The sequence below is a fragment of the Montipora foliosa genome, chromosome 6 (assembly GCF_036669935.1).
Source record: "Montipora foliosa isolate CH-2021 chromosome 6, ASM3666993v2, whole genome shotgun sequence".
Lineage (NCBI taxonomy): Eukaryota > Metazoa > Cnidaria > Anthozoa > Scleractinia > Acroporidae > Montipora > Montipora foliosa.
The window spans coordinates 24,860,394-24,880,462 of NC_090874.1; the positions used below are offsets into that span (position 1 = coordinate 24,860,394).

General features: G+C 38.7%; 1 protein-coding gene across 1 annotated transcript in view; it reads right to left on the reverse strand.

The window, feature by feature from the left end:
- LOC138007031 (endoplasmic reticulum-Golgi intermediate compartment protein 1-like) overlaps nt 1–6,848 on the reverse strand; it is a 22,647-nt gene extending 15,799 nt beyond the window's left edge. The window contains exons 1-4 of the mRNA XM_068853709.1: nt 6,698–6,848; nt 4,221–4,282; nt 2,111–2,183; nt 1,529–1,617 (exon numbers count right to left, since the gene is read on the reverse strand). Coding sequence (XP_068709810.1) covers nt 1,529–1,617; nt 2,111–2,183; nt 4,221–4,282; nt 6,698–6,717 — 244 coding nt within the window. The 5' untranslated portion in view covers nt 6,718–6,848. The remainder of the gene's footprint in view (nt 1–1,528; nt 1,618–2,110; nt 2,184–4,220; nt 4,283–6,697) is intronic.
- Between the last annotated feature and the right edge of the window lie 13,221 nt (nt 6,849–20,069).

Genomic DNA, 20,069 nt, shown 5'->3' on the forward strand with positions numbered 1-20,069 from the left:
AGTTTGGACGCTCCTGTCTGGTGACTTCCTTTTATATTATGCTAACAAGATTTTCTGTTTTTCCTGTTCATAAGCAGCAGGTTCTGCTCCACTTGTTTTCCCTTTTGCCAGAGGTGGCAAAACACCTTGTACCTAACACCACATTAGAGCGGTTTTCAATTGACTGTCGAAAGTAATTAGATAATTACTTTGGTTTATGATTTCTTCACGCGGTGATTGGTTCAAAGTTCTCGCGCCATTTTTCAACCAATCAGAAGTAAAACCAAAACTAATCGTGGCTAACGCGTGCACATTTTCCTGCACTTTGTGTCGGCTATGTGTAATCACTTCGAGTTTTGATTGGTTTGCCAAATTGCCTCATTCCTTTTTAATTGGCCAAAGTAATTACTTTGGTTTTGGTTTTACGACACTCAATTGAAACTCGCTCTATCAGCTGAGATCACAAGTCACCCTTTGCTCTTTGCTAACCGACTTGCTGACAACCATGCCAGCAGTGAGATACATGAAAATTGAGCCAGCAGTTGTTACATGGAAAATACCGCATGGTCAAAGATGGCACCCAAACTGAGGATTTCATTTCTGAGGAAAGCTGCATGTTTATTCCTTATTTTCTGGAAGTTTCCATTGAACGAAAAGCCATCAGAACGAAAGTACATTCTAAATTATATAACATTTGATGGCATTCATGAAAAGACATCTATTAAAACTTCACTCGCCCAACAGATGACCTTTCGAGTTATTATACTCGTCCGGGGCGGTTTTTAGTCATCTGGGACGACGGGACGACTGCAAATGTGGATCCCTGCATGGTACAGGAATACAGTACTGTTGTTCCTCATGTTCAGACACACAGTTTTGTAGATTCAGTCCTTGTACACTGTAAATAGTACAGTTTTTTGAAAGAACTGTAACTGGTTTGAGCTACCTTAAAATAGCACGCCACACAAAGTAGAATGTAAAATTTGTCCATGTACATGTATGTACCTCACAGAGCAACAGTCGTAGACTAAGGGTAAATTTAACCTGTATATTTAGGGAACTTGACAATACATGCCATCATCCCAAAATTCAGTGGCTGTGCTTTCATGTTGCACACATTAAATGTAGTGTTAGCATTTGATTTTGCAACACTTGCAAAATCAAAATTTAAGGAAAACTAAAAATTCTTGTTTGTCATACATGTACATGTACATGTACTTACATCAAAAACAAAGCTCAATTTTTGTAAATACATGTACATCAGTAAATTACAAAACGTACTCCTTGGAATGGCTGTATTTGAAGTCAATGGCAATTTACATAAAGTTTAGGATCACTTGGCCATGCCTCAGGGTTTCAAAGCTGCTAAAACACTTGCACTCATTAATCCTCATCATTTGAACAAACTTACAGCGCTGACATTTTTTCCATTTTTCATGTCTGAAGTACAATGTACTGGTGATTTTGTCATGCGCAGTGACTGTTAAACAAACCATTCAGAGTAAATGAAAGAGTACATGTACATAGCTAACAAGTTCTGTGTACTTACGTTCACATCTCATTCTTGGTAAAGTGAGATTAACTTTAACGTCTAGTCGGTCATTTTCCGTTGGATTATCTACAAACAGCTCACTAACACTGAAAAGATTGATGTAAATGTAGTGAATTTTGAGAAATTCTATTCACAAGGTCTCGTGTTGCAAAAACAAAATGCCTCACAGTCACATTGAACCATTAAAACCAAGGAGGTTATGTATTTGCTACATGTACTTAGTTTTTTCTTCTTTCCTTTCCTGCAACATTTTATTTTACTTATAATGAATTATGGTGGAAAGTGTTAATTATTAACTTAACTTACACTAAACAAGGAACTTCTCAAAAGAGAGAGAATTTTCAGGCTTCATGACAATGAGCAGCAACGAGGAATTAACCTTTTGCCAATTCTAATAAAAGCAATGCTAATAAATTATCTCTCTATTCACATAAGATATCGTATGAGCCTCTGAGGCATTTTTACTTTGAGATTTTTTTCACTAGAAGTGAAGTCATTTAAATTTGACGTTCTTACTTTAAAGAAACTGGTATCAAGGTGGGTGGTAGATCAACAACAATAAAAAACCCTTCTACTTACAGATCTGTTGTTATAAAGCTGTAGAATTCTGATAACAACAGGAACACTATGAACAGGGCACTGCATATAGAGACTGTAGGAATTTAAAAGCATAATAATGGTTATATCATTTGAATGTGACTAATCTATACCTTATTCCAAAATGGCCACCATTTTACAGGGCTCGAAAAAAAACCCCGTCCGGTCGTGCGGGACATGTAGATTTTCCCCTCGGGCAAGTACCTATCTCCCCTTACTTGCCCCATGGGCAAGAGCCCAGGCAAGCCGTTCGCCAACTAAATTTTTGATAATGATAATTTTGAGAAGAAAGGGCTCAAGGATAATCAAGTGTTTAGATGAAGCTTGACGAAAATTACAATTTATAGCCTTGTTTTGTTGATTTTGTGATGCGCTCTCACGGCTCAGAAGTGGTTGCCTAGCAGGCGTAATCTGTCCCGATCCAGGATTAGAAATAGCCGCGTTGGGCACAACAATGCTCTGTTTATTTCTTAAAATTTTAGCAATTTTCTGCAAGCAGTGTCGCCATACAAAAATTAACTCAACAACGATATATCAAAGTGCCCTGGGTAAACAAAATTTGAGAGTTACTTGCCCAACCAGCAAGGTGAAATTAAAATATTTTTCGAGCAATGCATTTTAGTATTCTTTTGTTTGCTCGCAAATTAGCCCTGGATGCCTTGTTCAAGGTTAAATAATTTAAGATGAGGCAACAACGCCTAATTTGCAAGGAAACAAAAGAATACTAAAATGGCAGCCATTTTGGGATAAGCTGTATTCAATCTTCTTTGCATTATTTTTAAAAACTGTACATGTTTCCCAAAAATACATGTACTGTATGAGCAAAAAATAATGTTGGGTGGGAAACATTTAAATTAATTAACCTTATGAATAAATTCTTTTCACAAAAAATATTACAGAGGGGTAATAATGTACATATTAATTGCCATTTTTATACTAGGTACGCATTATTCGCCTCAGAGGAGCTTGGACAAACTTTTTTTCTGCATCTGTTACGTTCATCTGATTGGTACAAAGATGGACACAAGACACACTATGTGCCTTGGCAAAATATCCAGGCACTTTAGTATGTCTCCAAAGACTCACCAAACTGGATAGTTTGTCCAGGCACATTACTGTATGCCATCTTTATACTAGACTAATTTAACAGATGCAGCATTATTACTGATAACAGAATTTTAGTCCATTGACACCTCAATAGATTCTCACTCCCAGGGGTCAATGGGTAAATGGAGGGACATACATGTAGTTCTTGACTGCTTAATTAACTCACTGACATCTCAAATGCCCTAGAATGCCCCGAGTTGACGTCAAGTAAAAATAGTTATATAGCTGAATTTTTTTCCCACACAGCGTGCACTCTCATTAGTTACTTCGAGGTCACATGACATCTAACAATAAACTGTTTATAATTACTGCCAAGTCTCTGAGCAGGCAACAACGCAAAATCTATGAGGGTTAAACAGTGTACCATTACCCACGAATGTTGACCGACGACTGCCGTTGTTGTTGCCATTGCACGTTTTTCTTTTCCTGCTATGTAATAAATCACTTTACGACTGGTCCCTCTGAAAACAGTTAATTTTGTTTCCCTTGAATTTCAATGTTTTCCTCAGCTGGGCCTCTGGGAAACATTGACATTCTTGGGAAACAAACTTAACTGTTTCCCTCGGGACCAGTCATTAAGTGTTTATTGTCTGGCCTTAGACAGGGGTCAATGGGTTACCGTGGCACAAATATCAGTACAAAGAACAGGACTTTGAAATTATTGGTACTCAGAGCACTGCCAGAGATAAGACTACAGTATAGCCAGGACTTACGTATAATTATGTACTAAGGAAAGATAAATCAGAGCAGACTGGTTGTATGTATGTTCTCAATGAAGCCCACATCATGCTTAATATATACAGTATAATACCAAATTCTAACACACCAAGTGAAATTCACTCAAAACCATCAAGCTAAACTGGTCTACCAAATACGGTGCTTACCGGTAATATGATCATCAAATTGCTATTTTAATAAACAACTATAAAAGCTGACCAAAAAGTAATGACTGTATACATGTACAGCCTGTATGTACAAAACTTACTAACAGCTCCTGTCAGGGTAGGTTCTGTTAAATCCTTTGGAATTTTTCTATAAACATCAAATCTGAAATAGCAAGGGTTAATCTCTGTCAACGATTCATTTAACCAAATGTTTTTCTTTAGTATAAATTTATGCATTGCATTTAATGAAGGTTGCCGTCAAAATAAAATAGTAATATGTCAGCTGGCATGCTCTCTCAATAACATTCTTTAATAATTGCTCTAAGTGTATTCTATATATTACTGCACGCTCCAAATTTTACAGGACATTATTTAAACACGAAACAGCGAAACACTGAACAATACACCATGTACATGTATGACCCCACCAAACACTGAACACTAACCAACAAAAGTTGGGTTTTGAGATTGGATATCATTTTGGACCTAATTAGGCCTAAAACATTATTGGTCCTAATTAATTGCAATTAAGATTAGGATTCAGATTAAGATTGAGATTAGGAGCAATAGGGTTTTAGGCATGATTAGGTGTTTTGTTTCGCTGTTGCAGTGTTTCGCTGTTTCATGGTTTTGTAATGCCCAATTTTAGACATCTTTTAGATGCTTTAGTTTGCTTTGCTTACAAACAATAACCTTTGTATTCTATTTTCTGAAACAAACCTCCTATATAAGCTAAAAGATTACTTTGATAATGATTTTTTTGTAATGGTAATAGAACTGAGTGGAGTCCAATTCGGTCTGTAATCATACAAGTGATAACAAAATCGGACAACCACACAGCAGGAGTCTGATTTGTTTATCACGAGTACCGTAAACACCCGCAGATAAACTGCACCTTTTTTCCAAAAATTGTCGCAAGAAATCAGGGGTGCAGCTTATCTGCGGAAACATTAGAAAATGGCCACTTCCGGTCTCCAGTTTTCCACCTTTGCATCTGATCTAATGCCTGGTTACTAAGCTACAAACTTTCTGCTCACATTCTTGCTATAATGCCAAAATCTATGGAAAAACTGTGTTGAATGAAGAAATTCCTGCCAACAAATACCAGAAAAGATCAATCATATGTCAAAGTTAATAGAAATGATGTTCATTATATTAAAATGCTAAAATTGTGGGTAAGACTTTGATGAATTTTCCATTTCAATGTTATTAGAGTTAATGTTGATGACCAGTGGATGAAGAAGAAACTGCAGGTCGCAAATACCCCGGGCGTTGGTTAGTCAATTTTCGCTCTAACAAACGCCACGGTATATGGGACCCGCAGTTTCGGCCATTTTCAAGTGTTTGTTTAACGACTTTGAGCAAGAGAGACTGCTTGCAGTCCAATCTGTGGGTGTTTATGGTATGATTTCAGACCAAATTGAATGACATGAAGTCCTCTTACCAATTAATCATAAAAATTACAATTTCCGAGAAAAGAAGAAGAGCCAAGTTATGGATCAAAGGGAAAATTTGTAGTAAAAGAATGCAAAAGAGCATAAATAATAATTATTGTTTAATTTCACTCTGAAAGAAAGAAAGAAAGAAAGAAAGTCCCAATTTAGAAGTCTGTACACTGTTTCTATGGTGATTGAAACCAAGGTTGTGATTTGATGATTTAAACTATAACTTCGAATGTGATTGGCTTATTGAACTGTCCGGTTTAAACTGTCCAATAACAACTTGGCAAGTGAATTAAACCAATCAAAATTGTAATTTTTACGCTTAATAATAAAAATTTAATGCAGCTTTTTACATCAAGGGCCCATTCACCCGCAGAGCCCCTACCATAGATACATAAAGGTTTGCAGACGCACCAAAATGTTTTGCGATTACACACAACATGAAACTAGTAAAATCACACAAGAAGATTATTCTACTTCCACCTTTTATCAAGCAAAGGTATACTTTTCAGTATGCTCTCAAAAGATGGTATCCACTCACTCTGGTCAGAACGCAGTGAAATTCATGTGCAAAACAAGAGTTTTGGTTCTAGTTTCAATTTTGGCCCGGTTAATTAAAATTTAACTTTCTTTATTTCGGCTTACATTCATTAAAATAATCAAGAATTAGGAAGTACAAAAAAACTGAAAGAAAAGACTAACGTGACGAAGAGCAAAATATTAACATTAATTCTCAAACTCCCCATCATCAAATACAAAGTGCTATGCACGCTACAACCTAAATATTGGATCGAATTACTGCAGGTGTTTTGATCTTTCGGGACATTTTTATTTTTGCTTCCCTCAACTCATCGCCTTGGACCAAAACATCAAGCACTAAGCTTAAAAAGATTTGAGGTATGTCTTAACGTACGTACAGCAAATCAATCACCTTTTAAACCCTAAGGCGAGTTTGGTTTGACACTGAAATTAAACTCTAAGAAACAAGCTAACGATGCTTCTTCTTAAAACACACAATTTATTCCCACCAGTTTAATTTTCCTGCATATGAATCAACATAAGCCAGCTTGTTTTGACACGTGGACCAGTTCGGTTTGACACGAAATATAATGAACACGTTACATCTAAACTCCTACCTTCTAACATCAAACTGCATTTTTCTCCGATCCTTATCGAAGCAAAACAATTCTCAGATAGATTCAAACACCGAAAATAACATAGAAATTAAATAATGGACAAGACATCAACCTGACGTTTCTGAATGTTTTGCCGCCATACATTCTTTTATACGCGGTGAGCGACGATTGGCTTAATTTTTCTGCCAGGCGTTCCAAAAGAAAACAGCAAAACGAGGAAGATTGAGTACGAGCTCGCAGGGGAGGGAACGCGTGACGAAGCCCTGAAAGGCTCACCAAGCTTTCACCAAGCACCATGATCCGTTTCCTTTGCCTGAAAAAATTTCCATTTTTACAGAATTTTCGTTGATAAGTTCTTGAAAGATATATAGAGTAGAAGAGTGTAAGGGCAAAACGAATTATCATTTAGTAAATACTATTTTTCTTTGGCCATTTCAGTTTTATCAGAAATAACTTGACACAAACAGCGATGACAAACGGGTGCATGACATCAGGGACCGGTTGCTGGAAGCTTGGTTAAAGCTAACAGTTGGTTAAGAGGTATCAAAACCTATAGGTTTCCATGGTATTGACGCCGGTTAGTGCTAACCATGCTTCGAGCAACCCGGGCCAGATATAAACGCATACTTGTTTAGGAAATGTGTTAGCTATTAAGCCGCGGCTACACGAGCGTTTTTTTCTCGTGCCGGTGATGCGATTTTTTTTAGATTTTGCCGCGTCGCCTGCGCGCCAGGGTGGCTACACTTGTGACAAATTTTGGCGACAAATTGAAGGCCTCGCGAATCGCATACTTCAAGAGACGTTCCCAGTTCAATTTCATTGGCTAACTAGTCTTCAGTCGCGTCGCAAGCGCGAGCAAAAAGTTGCAGGGTGGCTACACGGGCAACTCTCTCTGTGATTTTGTCGCGAAAGTTTCAACTCTGGCGACTTTTTCTTGGGATTTTTTCACCCGTCGCGTCGCCAGTTCAAGGGCGGCTACACGTGCGATTTTCATGTCGCGCTGGCGACGCGACAAAAGTTTGAAAAAATCGCATCACCAGCGCGAGCAGAAATCGCTCGTGTAGCCGCGGCTTAAGAAGTTGCTGTCACAAAACGATTACTCCATGATGATGTCTTTTTGCATCACACTGTCGCTATTTCGTTGCTCTGTGCCTTTTTCACAGTGTTTTGTACTAAGTCCGAGTTTTGTGCATAGTCCGCAGCCTTTGCTTCGCATTTTATACTCAGTCCGTGTTTTATACTCGGTCCGCAGTCCGGGCTTTATACTGACCATTTTCACGTGACGTCAAACGTTTGCTCAGCAAGTGAAGTTTCCCTGCCCAAAAGAGAAGTTTAAGGTGGCTAGAGCCAGTTTCAACACTGTAAGAGACATTCATATGAGAAGGGTTATAACTAAAACACTGTATCACGTAACAGCAATGTTACGGTTCCAAATGAAGCACCAATTATTGCTTAAAATTCTCCCGCTATTGTGACTTAATAGGTTACCATGGCAACATCAAAACTCTCCAAAACCACCCTGTATTTCGTCTTTACTTGTTTATATCTGTTGTTGTAGAATAGTAATTAGCAATCTGAGATGGAACTATTAGCAAAGTTTTAAAAAATTCTTGGGAGCCAATTCAGACCTACCTTAAATTTTCGCAAAAATTACCTGAATTGGCTCCAGAGAATTTTTTAAAACTTTGCTAATTACTATTCTACAATAAAAAATTGGGGCCACCGAGTTTATCTCGATATATAAACCAGTAAAGACGAAATATACGTTGTTTTTGGAGAGTTCTCATGTTGCCATGGTAACCTATTGAGCCACAATAGTACGCGCATTTTGTTAAGCAATAATTATTGTTTCATATGGTACCATATCATGGTTATTACGTGATACAGTGCTGTCGTTATAACCCTTCTAATAAGAAAGTCTCTTGAAGTGGTAAAACTGGTTCAAGCCACCTTAAGTTATCGAAAGGATATCGATACGATGTTTTCAGTTAACAAGAAAGGAAGAAGTTATGAGAGAGGCGTTCCAGTTTCGAGTTATTTGTGGAATCAAGTGATAAAACTTGCACAGAGTTATTCTTTTTCCGAAGTTGGGCGAAGATTACGCATCGGCAAGAGCGCACTTTCATATATCGTTATTCAATACAACTTTTAATTGACTGGAAGCACCGCTCCCGACAAGTTGAATCACGTTCGAACAGTTCCAGAATGTACTTTTCAAGATTCTATTCTTTTAGAGACGATGGTACAATCAAGACGTTCGTCCTCTCTTACAGAATTTTGTGATTATTTTGGCCAGTCATGGTGACCGTTGAAGAACTATCAACATCAACAATTTCCAGACTTTCAAGTGGTCGCAACTCCCGAAAAGGAGGGGGGGGGGAGGACTCCCTTCTATGGGCTATATAGGTATGTGCGGCCCCAAAGGGTATGGTTTTTAATGTACGACGAAAAAAAGCAAGGTGACTCCCCCAAACACCAGCCCGGTGTGGCCAACACATCTTACATACTCACAACCATCTTACGGTCAATGAGCAACCATGGACAGCTGTTTCGGCCTTCTTGGGTGTCATCAGCATGCTGTAGCTAACATACCAGGCGGGTGTTTTAGGCACCCCTTTAACTGGCAGCTTCACATGCAAGACATGCGGTAAGCTGGGTTGGGAACAGCACAGCCGTTTTCCCACGGCAAGTACAACGAAAAAAGCAAGGTGACACAAACACCAACTCGATGTTTTTACTCGTTTTGGTCTGAAATAAGGTATCGATTTTGACCATTTTGGTCAGAAATAGGGTATGGTTTGTTCACTCAAGTCTTGAATTGGGTATGTTTTTAGAAGAACCTTTTTTTTTTCATCATTATGCGATAAGACATCAACAAAGCCAACCTTGCAATGGCTGAAATAGGTCTGAAAATATGAAAATAGGTCGTAAACAGGGTATCAAGGTTTCAAGAGATCAGCAGGCCAAGATAAAACTCTCTGCAAAATGTAAAAAAGTTCTGTGGAGCCGATTCAGAGCTACCTTAAATTTTCAATTATATTAGGTGGCTCTGAATCCGCTCCACAGAATTTTTTAAACTTTGCAGAAAGTTTCATTCTTGCATGCTGATTACATTTCAGAAATAAAGAATGGGGGTAATCGAGTTCGCTTTTGGGATATGAGCAGCTAAAGCCAAAATATGTGGTGTTTTTGCAAGGCTTTCCCGTTGTAACGGTAACTCTTTACGTCACAAAAATGACCAAATCTTTTTCAGCAATAATTGATGTTTGATATGGTACCACAATGTTCCTGTTAAGTGTTGTAGTGTCAATCCTTCTAATAAGAACGTTTTTTTCAAGTGTTGAAACTGGTTTGAGCCACCTTAACACATTTACCACAAGAACGGGAAAAATGAATGTCGGTCGACAATTCAAAAAGTAGCTGTCACCTTGGTAAAATACCACGCGAAGTCAAAGTTTCTTTTAATTTTTTCATTTCTTTGAAGACTTGATGGATAGGAAAATATTGGCTGCTTCTTTTGTTTGGTCTGTGTGATCTCCATGATTATCATCAGGTGTGCAACCAAGAGACAATTGTTAATTAGCCATGCAAAGCTGTTCTTCCTCTTCCTCTGGTGTGTTTAGTGACAACCAGAAATTGGAAAAGCTAGTTGAGTTTCGGCGATCAGGGAAATTAATTCTGTAGCTCTCAACAGGACTCTGGTTTGCGGGCAAATTGCTGCAGTTGAGATGGTTGGCCTAGCACAGTTCAAAGTCCATTTTTTGAGACGCCTGTCGTTATCACATGAGATATGTTTTTCTCTCAAGGAGAGTTTTCACAATTTGTCGTCGAAGTTGTCCACTGCCCTTCATTGATTTCTTTACAAACGCTATGTCCTGTTGAACTTTCAGCCAATTTCTCGAATTATTTTGGATATTTTTCAAGTAACATATCTTCCAATAGTTTTGTGAACAGACCCGAGCAGAGACCCCATCTTCTTCGCTCTTGTGGGCCTCCCTTGCCTTCTTTAACGTAACTTCTATGGACGTCCTCTGTTGAACAATGGCTGAATAGGTTCTTGCTCAAGTTTACTTACTGATGTTTCCAATGCTTTTCATGATTTTGTTTTTTTGCTCTTGGAGCTTCACCTTTTCGTCAGGATGTCGTGCTAATTCTCTACAGAAAAAAAACCGTCTCGCACTTTTCCGTCTGACAACTGCGAACAGTGCGATTTTGGTAATGGCAATTGCTACATCGTTACTTTGGCCGGGAAAGGTTATTTTCAGAAGCCGCCTCCCTCATTCTTCGGTAACAGTCTTCGAGCACCTTCCTTTTATCAGCTGCTTCGGCAAGTTTTTCCTCTATGCCGTGGCGTTTTTCTTGAAATGAATCTTTCTCCAGGGGACACTAATTTTCATCTGATTCATGCGAACGAAACGCTTGCATCACCTTTTTCTCCAACGCTACTTGTTTCGCCAACGCTAAGGACAATTTTGTTCCTTGCCGCAGAGATGTAGAGGTGGGACGTTTCTCAGAGGATAACGGAAACTTGTTTTTAGACCTTTCATGGTTTCGGACGGGTGTTTTAATGCAGCTAGCCATAGATCCTTGGGTCCTTGCCATTTAACCGGAATTTTTGGTGAGACATCTTTGACAGATGGTACTGGACATTTCCTACAAAAGAAATGGGAAACTATGGAAAGCCATAACTTTCTTGAGTATTCGTTATGCTTTGGTCTTGAAGCTTTGTCTTGTGGTGTGCTTTTGTCATTGTGTGGTGTTGTTTTGTCATTGTACTTTCAGCTTTTGTCATCCTGTGATGAGGTTTGATGGTTTACGTGCTGTGTTTACATTTTATGTAGTGAGGTTCTCTTATGTGACGTCCAGTTTCTCTCTTTATATGATTATAAACACAGCACGTCAAAAGAAGACCTCAACACAGCACTTAACCAGCAAACCACGTCACATAATGACAAAACCTCACCACCTAATGACAAAACCACACCATACCACACAATGACAAAACCTCACCACATAATAATGTTTCTGACGCCATATTGGCTGGGGGGCAAACACGGCTTAAATGACAGTGAATGTATGGGAATTTTTCCGACCTTAAACTATTATAAAACCTTTAAGGTCTGAGTATGCAAATGCCACGTTTTGTGAAGCGACATAAGGAGATTTGTAATATCCAAATTTCAGAAGTTGTGCCTTGTGCAATGATCTAATTTTCCGTTTAGTGAATGGTATTAATAAAATGACTAAAGATATTTTAATTTTCTTTATATCTGTCCTTTTGCAGCGGAGTTAGAGAGCGTTGAATTCGGCCAAAATCCCATACGTTCACTGTAATTTATGCGGCGTTTGCCACACAACCAAGATGGCGTCAGGAACCCTGAAAAGGTCTATTTTCAGAATTAGTCAATTACGTCCTTCAGGTATTCCAGCTAGATCATTTTCAGTTAAGTATTTTGCGCTTGCCGTTGACGTGAAGCCTTTGTTTCGTAATTCACCGGATTATATTAATAACTTCTTCGTCGGCTTTTCTAAGAAAATCCTCAATGCGTTTTTCGGCTCTCCATTATCGCTGAAGCGATTTCATTTGATGATTCGTCTGCAATAACTATTAAAGTGAACAACGATCAAGGCAATTTCTCTTTTGGGCGGGAAAACTTCTTGGTTAATTTGACACTTGGTGAGCAAACTTTTGACGTCACGTGAAAACATGTTTTGAGCGCGTACGTTCACGGGTAGATGCAATCGGCGCTATCCACTGGATAAATCACCATCCATTGGATAATTCAATTGGTTTTGCTAGTGTTTATCCGCTGAACAGTGATTAATCCGGTGGATAGCGTTATCCACCTTTTGAACAATCGTGTCCTGGTTATTAAGAAGCTAAATATTTTCTATGTACATATATATAGTAAATGGATGTCGACGTCATACTGGAAAAAATGTAATAAAATATGGTAGTCACAACAAATTTGAATTCAAATACTAAGAGTAACGGAAAAATAACAGAAGGGACTGTAATAAATAAACTAAAATCTAATACGTTTCCTCGCGGATATTTAGACCGTTGGGATCAATAGTCCTGCCCTTGAAATTAAAAAAGCTTCCCTGGCCAACGGATCGAGTCTCTGGTGGAAAATATTTTTTCGATATTTTTTCCAGTATGATTACGTCGACATCCATTTACTATATATATGTACATAGAAGCAATCCAATGAAAACTCTCATTGTACCTGAAGAAGGCTGGTTTGGCCAGCCGAAATATAGTACACCACTAAAATCAAGTCTTACGTTGTATCGGCTCTTACTCAAAATATTTAGCTTCTCAACTTGTAATTACGCCTATCAGATCAAGCCACTGATCCAATGTGCACCGACAGGAAGATTGAGGTGGGTATAGGGTATTTTCGTGAGCAGTGATCGGACTCTTTTAATTCTCGTGAAACGTTAATGTCTTTTTTCTTACATCGCGATCGTGAATCGGGATTTTATTATTAATGTGAAGCGCGATTGAAGCCTTTTTTGTTTTGTGAAATGTGAATTTGCTTCTATCTTATGTCCGAGAAAAAGAAACTATCTGCTACCATAAAAATGAAGAGCTATCTACCCTATTTCCGGACACAGCTTGTGGCTGCCGTACTGAATCCTTATCAACCCTGACTTCCTGTCAAAGGTCAAAGAATCTGGGGATGAACCTTTCCCAGGACTCCCCTGTAGGTTTCCGCAGTCCCCAGGGTCTTATGGTGGTGGGTTCGGAAGTCTTGGAAGTCACATGTCCAGTGACCAGCATACTAAATTTCTATGTTTAGGATAAAGAAACCAATCAAAAGGTTCAAGTGCACAAAGAGAAGAACCAGAGGAGTATGAAAATGTTAGTGCCACGGAATGGAGTCAAGAAGTTGGAGGGAATAACAGAGATCTGAATTTTCTTTTTATGGTTCCGAGAACACGATCCCACGATCCCACAGTCCCCAGGGTCTTGTGGGAACAGTTTTAATAAGGCGGTTGCTTCGTAAGTCTTGGAGGTCACATGTCCAGTGACTAGCATACTAAATTTCTATGTTTAGGATAAAAGTGCACAAAGGCAAGAACCAGAGGAGTATAAAAATGTTAGTGCCTAGGAATCGAGGGAATATTTTCTTTTTATGGCTCCGAGAACACGATCAGGACGTATCATAAGAACATACGTCATTTAGGGCTGTTTTGTGGCCATAAGAGGTAAGTCTAAGGCCTCATCAGTTATTAAGCTGTTCTTACCTCCGTGAAATAGCCAAATGCTTGTCCGTTACTCGAGAAAATGCGGGTTTTTGGCACGTTAAACGCGAAAAGCCCGATTTAGTTCATGTGAAACGTGATCTTAACCCCCCCCCCCCCCCCCCCATACCCCCCTCAAGATTGTCCACGGTTGCTTGCTTCAAAACTCTGGTTATTAATACACCTTATTCCTTTGTACATTTTGTTTCAGTTCAGATCCTATAACGAAACTCAAGAGTTTATTCGTTAAAAAGAACCTGCATGCAAACATATTCATGCTCGCATGCACCCTTCTAATGAACAAGACAAAGGATCAAATCTCCCGAATATATATTATCAGCTGATCTGTATTGGGAAAACAAAATCACCTTGTAAATAGACAATTGGGTATTACAAAAATTTGGGGTGCTAGACGATTTACATGCGTCATATGTTATATAAGTTAGTAATGTGCTTAATTAAGGTTATTTTATTAGCCTTCTGTTTCAGCTGCTTATAAAATTTGCTATTCTAGTCCACGGTTTATTCAGTCAATGTAAATTGTATTTGTTTAGCTACAATATTGTAGCCGCTGACCAGCCATTGCCAGATTAGCGTACTAATTAAAAATTAGACCCGTAGCCCGCAAGGGCTACGGGTCAATAGCCCTTGAGGCGAAGCCGAATGAGCTATTGAGCCGTGGCCCTTGAGGGCGAAGGGTCTAATGGTTTTAGTATCACCCATCTAGTCGGACAGAAAAGGCAATAATAATGTTAGCAAATGCAAGTTGAAGAAATATTTATTTGGGTCTTCTCGCCACAGTTATTGCTATCCTGCATTGAAGTCTCGCAAGACTCTCGGAGACCGATCATTCTTCGTGGCCGCCCCCAAATTATGGAACGAGCTTCCTAGTGATATCAGGGACCTAAATTCAATTAATAAATTCAAGACGGCAATCAAGACTTATCTTTTTAGACAAGCCTTTTTATAGTGTTAAATTTGATGCTTTTCGATATATATATATATACATATATCTTATATTTTTTGCTTGTATTTATATATTTAAATTTACATTAACATTTGTATTTTTATATATTTGTATTAAGATTATATTGTAATGCGCAATTGAAAATTTATATTGATAATTGCGCAATAGAAATTAATAAAATTATTATTATTATTATTATTACTTCTGTCCTTTTATTTATTAATGACTTTATTCTCATTATTAATTGTCTTTGTAATATTATTAATTGTGTGGCAAATAAACATATTGCATGAACTTGTACTTCACTAAATCTCTTCATAGTTACATTGACGTAACAGATCTAAGCAAGTTTTTACATCCGTTTAAATTTGTCTTTGACCATGAGTTTCTTCTTACATTCAAGGTTGATACACCCATTTATGAGTTTGTCCACGATTAGAAATTCTGTGCCTTTTGGAAACTCTGTTCGATTAATCTACTGTAAAAAACTATGGAATTCTCAACTGGTTTCTGCTATCCTCGCGAGCTTCGCGGAAATACGTAGAGGGTGTCAAAAAGATCCGGGACTTTCTCAATTTTGAGTGCTGGGTTCCCTGCTTGCTTCTCTTCGACAAGTTGTTCGGCGTAAGCGCCAGCCCAAATAAAAGCAGTGTTGAGATTTATCTTGTCCTCTTCTCCTGCCATTGGGCCATCGACAATACGATTAATGTCTTTCTTCCACATCCGAAACTGTGTATAAGCTTCTTTGCATGTCTAAATCACGATCGTTTGGGGGTTGTATGTGAAAATAGACGTCATTTTGTAACTGACCATTGACCTGTGTCCCAATTCCGTAAATTCACGCGTACGGTTTCAGTTTCTAACATCAGTATACTAATCCTGTTGTGTTCCCGGATTGTTTGTTACTATTTTCACATTTTCCCGAAGAGCCAGCGCCAGAACGAGTTTCTGTCGTCGGGATCAACAGGAGCAAGTTTCTTTTAGGCTCTAAAAGTTTTTCTCATATCATAATTCATCATGCCGGGAACATTTACAAATATGGAAATGTCAGCAGATGAAATGAAATACATGGATATTATAGCAGTCCAAATAGATTTTTAGTCTTACTCCTATTTTACACAACACTGCTACTATATTACTGGTTTGATAATTTTGGTGAAGACCCTTCGGGCACTGGCTAGGCTAAAGGGAAAACCAACAAACTTCCACACTGTGCTCTTCCACAGAAATCTCAGATATTTCTGGTGTTTTAACCGCACTGGAACTGAAGGGCCGTAGCAAGGGGAGGGGCCCGAGGGGGACGTGCCCCTCCTCGTTTTCCCCTAAAAACTAAAAACACAAGTATAAAATGTTGAAAATAGAATTTCATGTTTGAAACAATGAAGATGACAATAATTTCGAGTAGAATAATTCCTGATAAACTTTAATTACAGCACACATTTCATATTTCTACTTTTTTTATTCGGTGATACAATAGTACAGGAAAAACCAGCTAAAAAATTACAACAAACAAGCAATGAGACAAAAATATAAATGTGTCAAATTGTTTTGACATCCAGGCGACTCACTCTCTTCCGGCACTGGATTCGTCTTTGGAACATGATCTAAACTCAGCAATGTCCCATCAAAACCCCCAGAAAATCGAAGCAAAAGTCGCTCTTTTCCTGGGTAATGCTCCAGGATGATAAGGCGAATGTCGAGGATGAGAAAGTAAAAACGTCTTGCGCTGCAGAAATGCCTGAGAGGAGTTTTGAGAGTGGCCAGGATTATGATGCTGTTGAGTCTGTTGAAGCAGTTGGTTCCCAGGTACCTCTACTTGGACATAGACCAAATCAGCCTAGCCTGAATCCGATTTCCTTCCACGTCCCACAGAATAGGAATAGGTCCTTCCAGATGGGGTGGTTTGATTGCCACCCGTGGCTCCGTGCAGTACAGTGGAAGTATGGATGCTGTGTTTTGCTGATTAAGTCTACGTATGGCTCTAAGGCAATTCAGACCGTAGCAGAACAGATCACAGGCAACGTTTCTTTCGTTGAAAGAAAGGCTTAATTAATATCGACAACTCATAGCTATAGATAGCTATGTGAAATGTGCTTGGCGAAATAAATACGTCATTAACTATCTCTTAAAAGAAATAATCGACCGTAGCATCCTTTTAAAATAGCTAAAGATGTCTTATTCCACAAGACTTGGGAAATTGTAACAACCTATCGGAGGAGGAACGCAATGAGGGTTAAGTCCCTTACAGACTAATAATAAAACCTTACAAAATGTGTGAAACTCAACAGGCAACCAGTGTAACTAGGCGTTATGTGGTCATGCTTGTTGATTAACATGCAATACAATACGTTCTGCAGTATTCTGAACAAGCTGCAGGCGTTTCAAAGGAAACTGACAATCCTGGTCAAAACTGTTGGGACAATTCCCGCTTTGCCGCCACCTCCTCCCCCCCTCCCCCCTTCATTACGAGGGGCGCGAAAAAGGCAGTCAAAGAAGAACACGGGGTGGTCATATAACAATGGAAACATGCACAGTAAATTCTCTACTTTTTGGCCATATTTGATAAGTGGCACTAAGTCTTTTGACCGTGGACCCTGATTGTAAGTAGTCTATTAGCATTATTGACAACCATCTGCTCTAGAGATCACAAATGAACGTATCAGAATTTCAGTCAATTCACGATATAAGTACTTTCTAATTTTAGTGATGTTAGTAAGATGGAAATGGCATGAATTGCAATTTATCCTAGCATGATCCTCCATCCTGATGCTTGGGTCGAAGGTAGCACCCAGATTCTTAGCCGAACTTAACGGACTCCAGGAGACAGCTTTAATGTATGTCAGACCTCGCAACAGAGAAATCATTTCATTCAAGATCAAACGATATGTAAAGCTGAGTATCATCAACATAAAGGCGATATAACAAATCTTGCTCCTAGTTAATGATATCAGCAACCGGTGGCGTATATAAAGCATAAAACAGATCTAGAGATCCAAGAAAGGACCCCCTGTGGTACCCCACGTTGAAGTGGAAGAAGTGAAGATCTTGAACCGTGATCTCAACAAATTGCGCACAAGATCAAAGGTAGGGCTCAAACCATTTTAAAACAGTTCCAGATAAACCAAAACGCTGTGACAATCTTAGACTAGTTAGAAGTATAGTATAAGATCGCAAGATCGCTTTTTTCCAGATGTGGTATTGCCAAGATTAGGCGATATTTATCATGACTATCGTTCACGCTTATATAACCTCGCGTTTAGATTACTGCAATGCCCTATACTATGATCTTCCTAAGTATCGGATTGATAGACTTCAACTTGTGCAGAATTCAGCAGCTCTCCTCGTTACTGCGTCGAGAAAGTATGAACATATTACACCGATCCTTCGGCGTTTACACTGGCTCCCTGTGCGCTATAGAATTATTTTTAAAATATTGTTACTGACGTACAAGGCTCTAAACGGTTAAGCACCTAACTACATCAAAGACCTGCTGAAGTATAAGAACTCGGGCTGTGTATTACCATCTTCAATCAAGCATTTGCTTGATGAGCCCATAGCTAATTTAAAAACCAATGGTGATAGGGTATACTCCGTTGCTGGTCCAAATTTGGGGGAATAAGTTACTGTATTTTAAACTAAGCTTAAGACATACCTGTTTACGAAGTCTTTTGATTTATGTTTTTATTATTAGCTAGAATTGCGTTGAATAATGTAGCTTTTTACATTATTTAAGTGTTATGATATTAAAAAGCGCCACGGACAATTAGTGGAGTATGGCGCTATATAAATGCGTTCATTTATTTATTTATTTATTTATTTATGTTATGGTTGACAGTATCAAATGCGGTGGATAAATCAAGCATCAGGCTCGGGTTTCTTGAAGGATGGTTAGCGCTAACGAGCGTTAAATCATGGAAACATAAATTTTATTATTATTTCATTGTTATTAATTTATCATGTGGTCTGCTTACAGTTTGTGGTGCGACCACCGCTGACCTATTACCATTGTTGTTTTCCATTGTAAACCCCGCTGTTGGGGGCGAATAAAAGTTGTTTACACCTGCAAATTGAGGCGATTGTTCTGAAGCATAATACACATTGGAGCAACCATTTAAAAACTAATAGTGGTGCAGAACCGCGATGTAAATCCACCGACGATCTCAAAATTAATATCTAACAACTATTCACCGATGTGGAGGTGGCTAGGGGTGGATATTCGTGACGTGGTAAAAATATCGACCACTAGCCACCTAGACTGAGGTGAATAGTTGTTTTAATATATACTAAAACGGTGAGATAATACATTGCAAAAAGGCGATTTTAAATCACTTATTATTGTAACGATTACAATATTTACGGGCGCAAATCCGGCGCGAGTTGCTCGGGTGTGAATAGCAAAGGATGTCTGGAGTTTGAGCAGCCAATCAGAGCGCGCTTTGAACGCTATCCACTGTTTTAGTGTGTACTAAAAACGGTTATTACATTGCGAACTGTTTCACACACCACACACTTGAATAAATTGTCTCTAACAATAGATTCCCCCCAAAAGGCCGCACTACACCTAATAATCACTGACGACAATAATCCATTTTCTACGCCACTACACTACAGGTGAGGCTAGACTGCCCTTATCTCACTAAAATAAAGTTCTCAGATATTGTGTATCAATCGCTAATCCAAGAGCGCAGAAACAAACAAAAGCCGGAAACATCCATGTTTAACGTTAACCACCACGAACGTGACAACTTGAAGAGGGTTGTAGACGATCGTGAAAGGAACACATGAGCCCAACAGACCTGTTCACAACTGAGTGGCTCCAAAGTTGGTAGAGCATTGCATCGAATTTGTCAGGTGTCTATAAGAGACCATTGCTTAAATTGTCCAGATAAGAGCGAGGATCGCTTCACTTTTCCGTCTCCAGTTTACAATTAAGAACGTTCGTTAATTACATGTAAATGAAGAGCTTTTCGAAGTGTCTTACCACACGCAAAGTTAATAAAATGAATGATTGAATGAATGGCGGACTCTAGCAGGCAGAAAAGTACGTGACAAAGAAACAGAAGAGAAACGGGCCGACGCCGTTTCAGAACATCTCAGGGTATTTTAATGAATTCTCATTTTCACCCTCATCCTCGACAATATATATATATATAA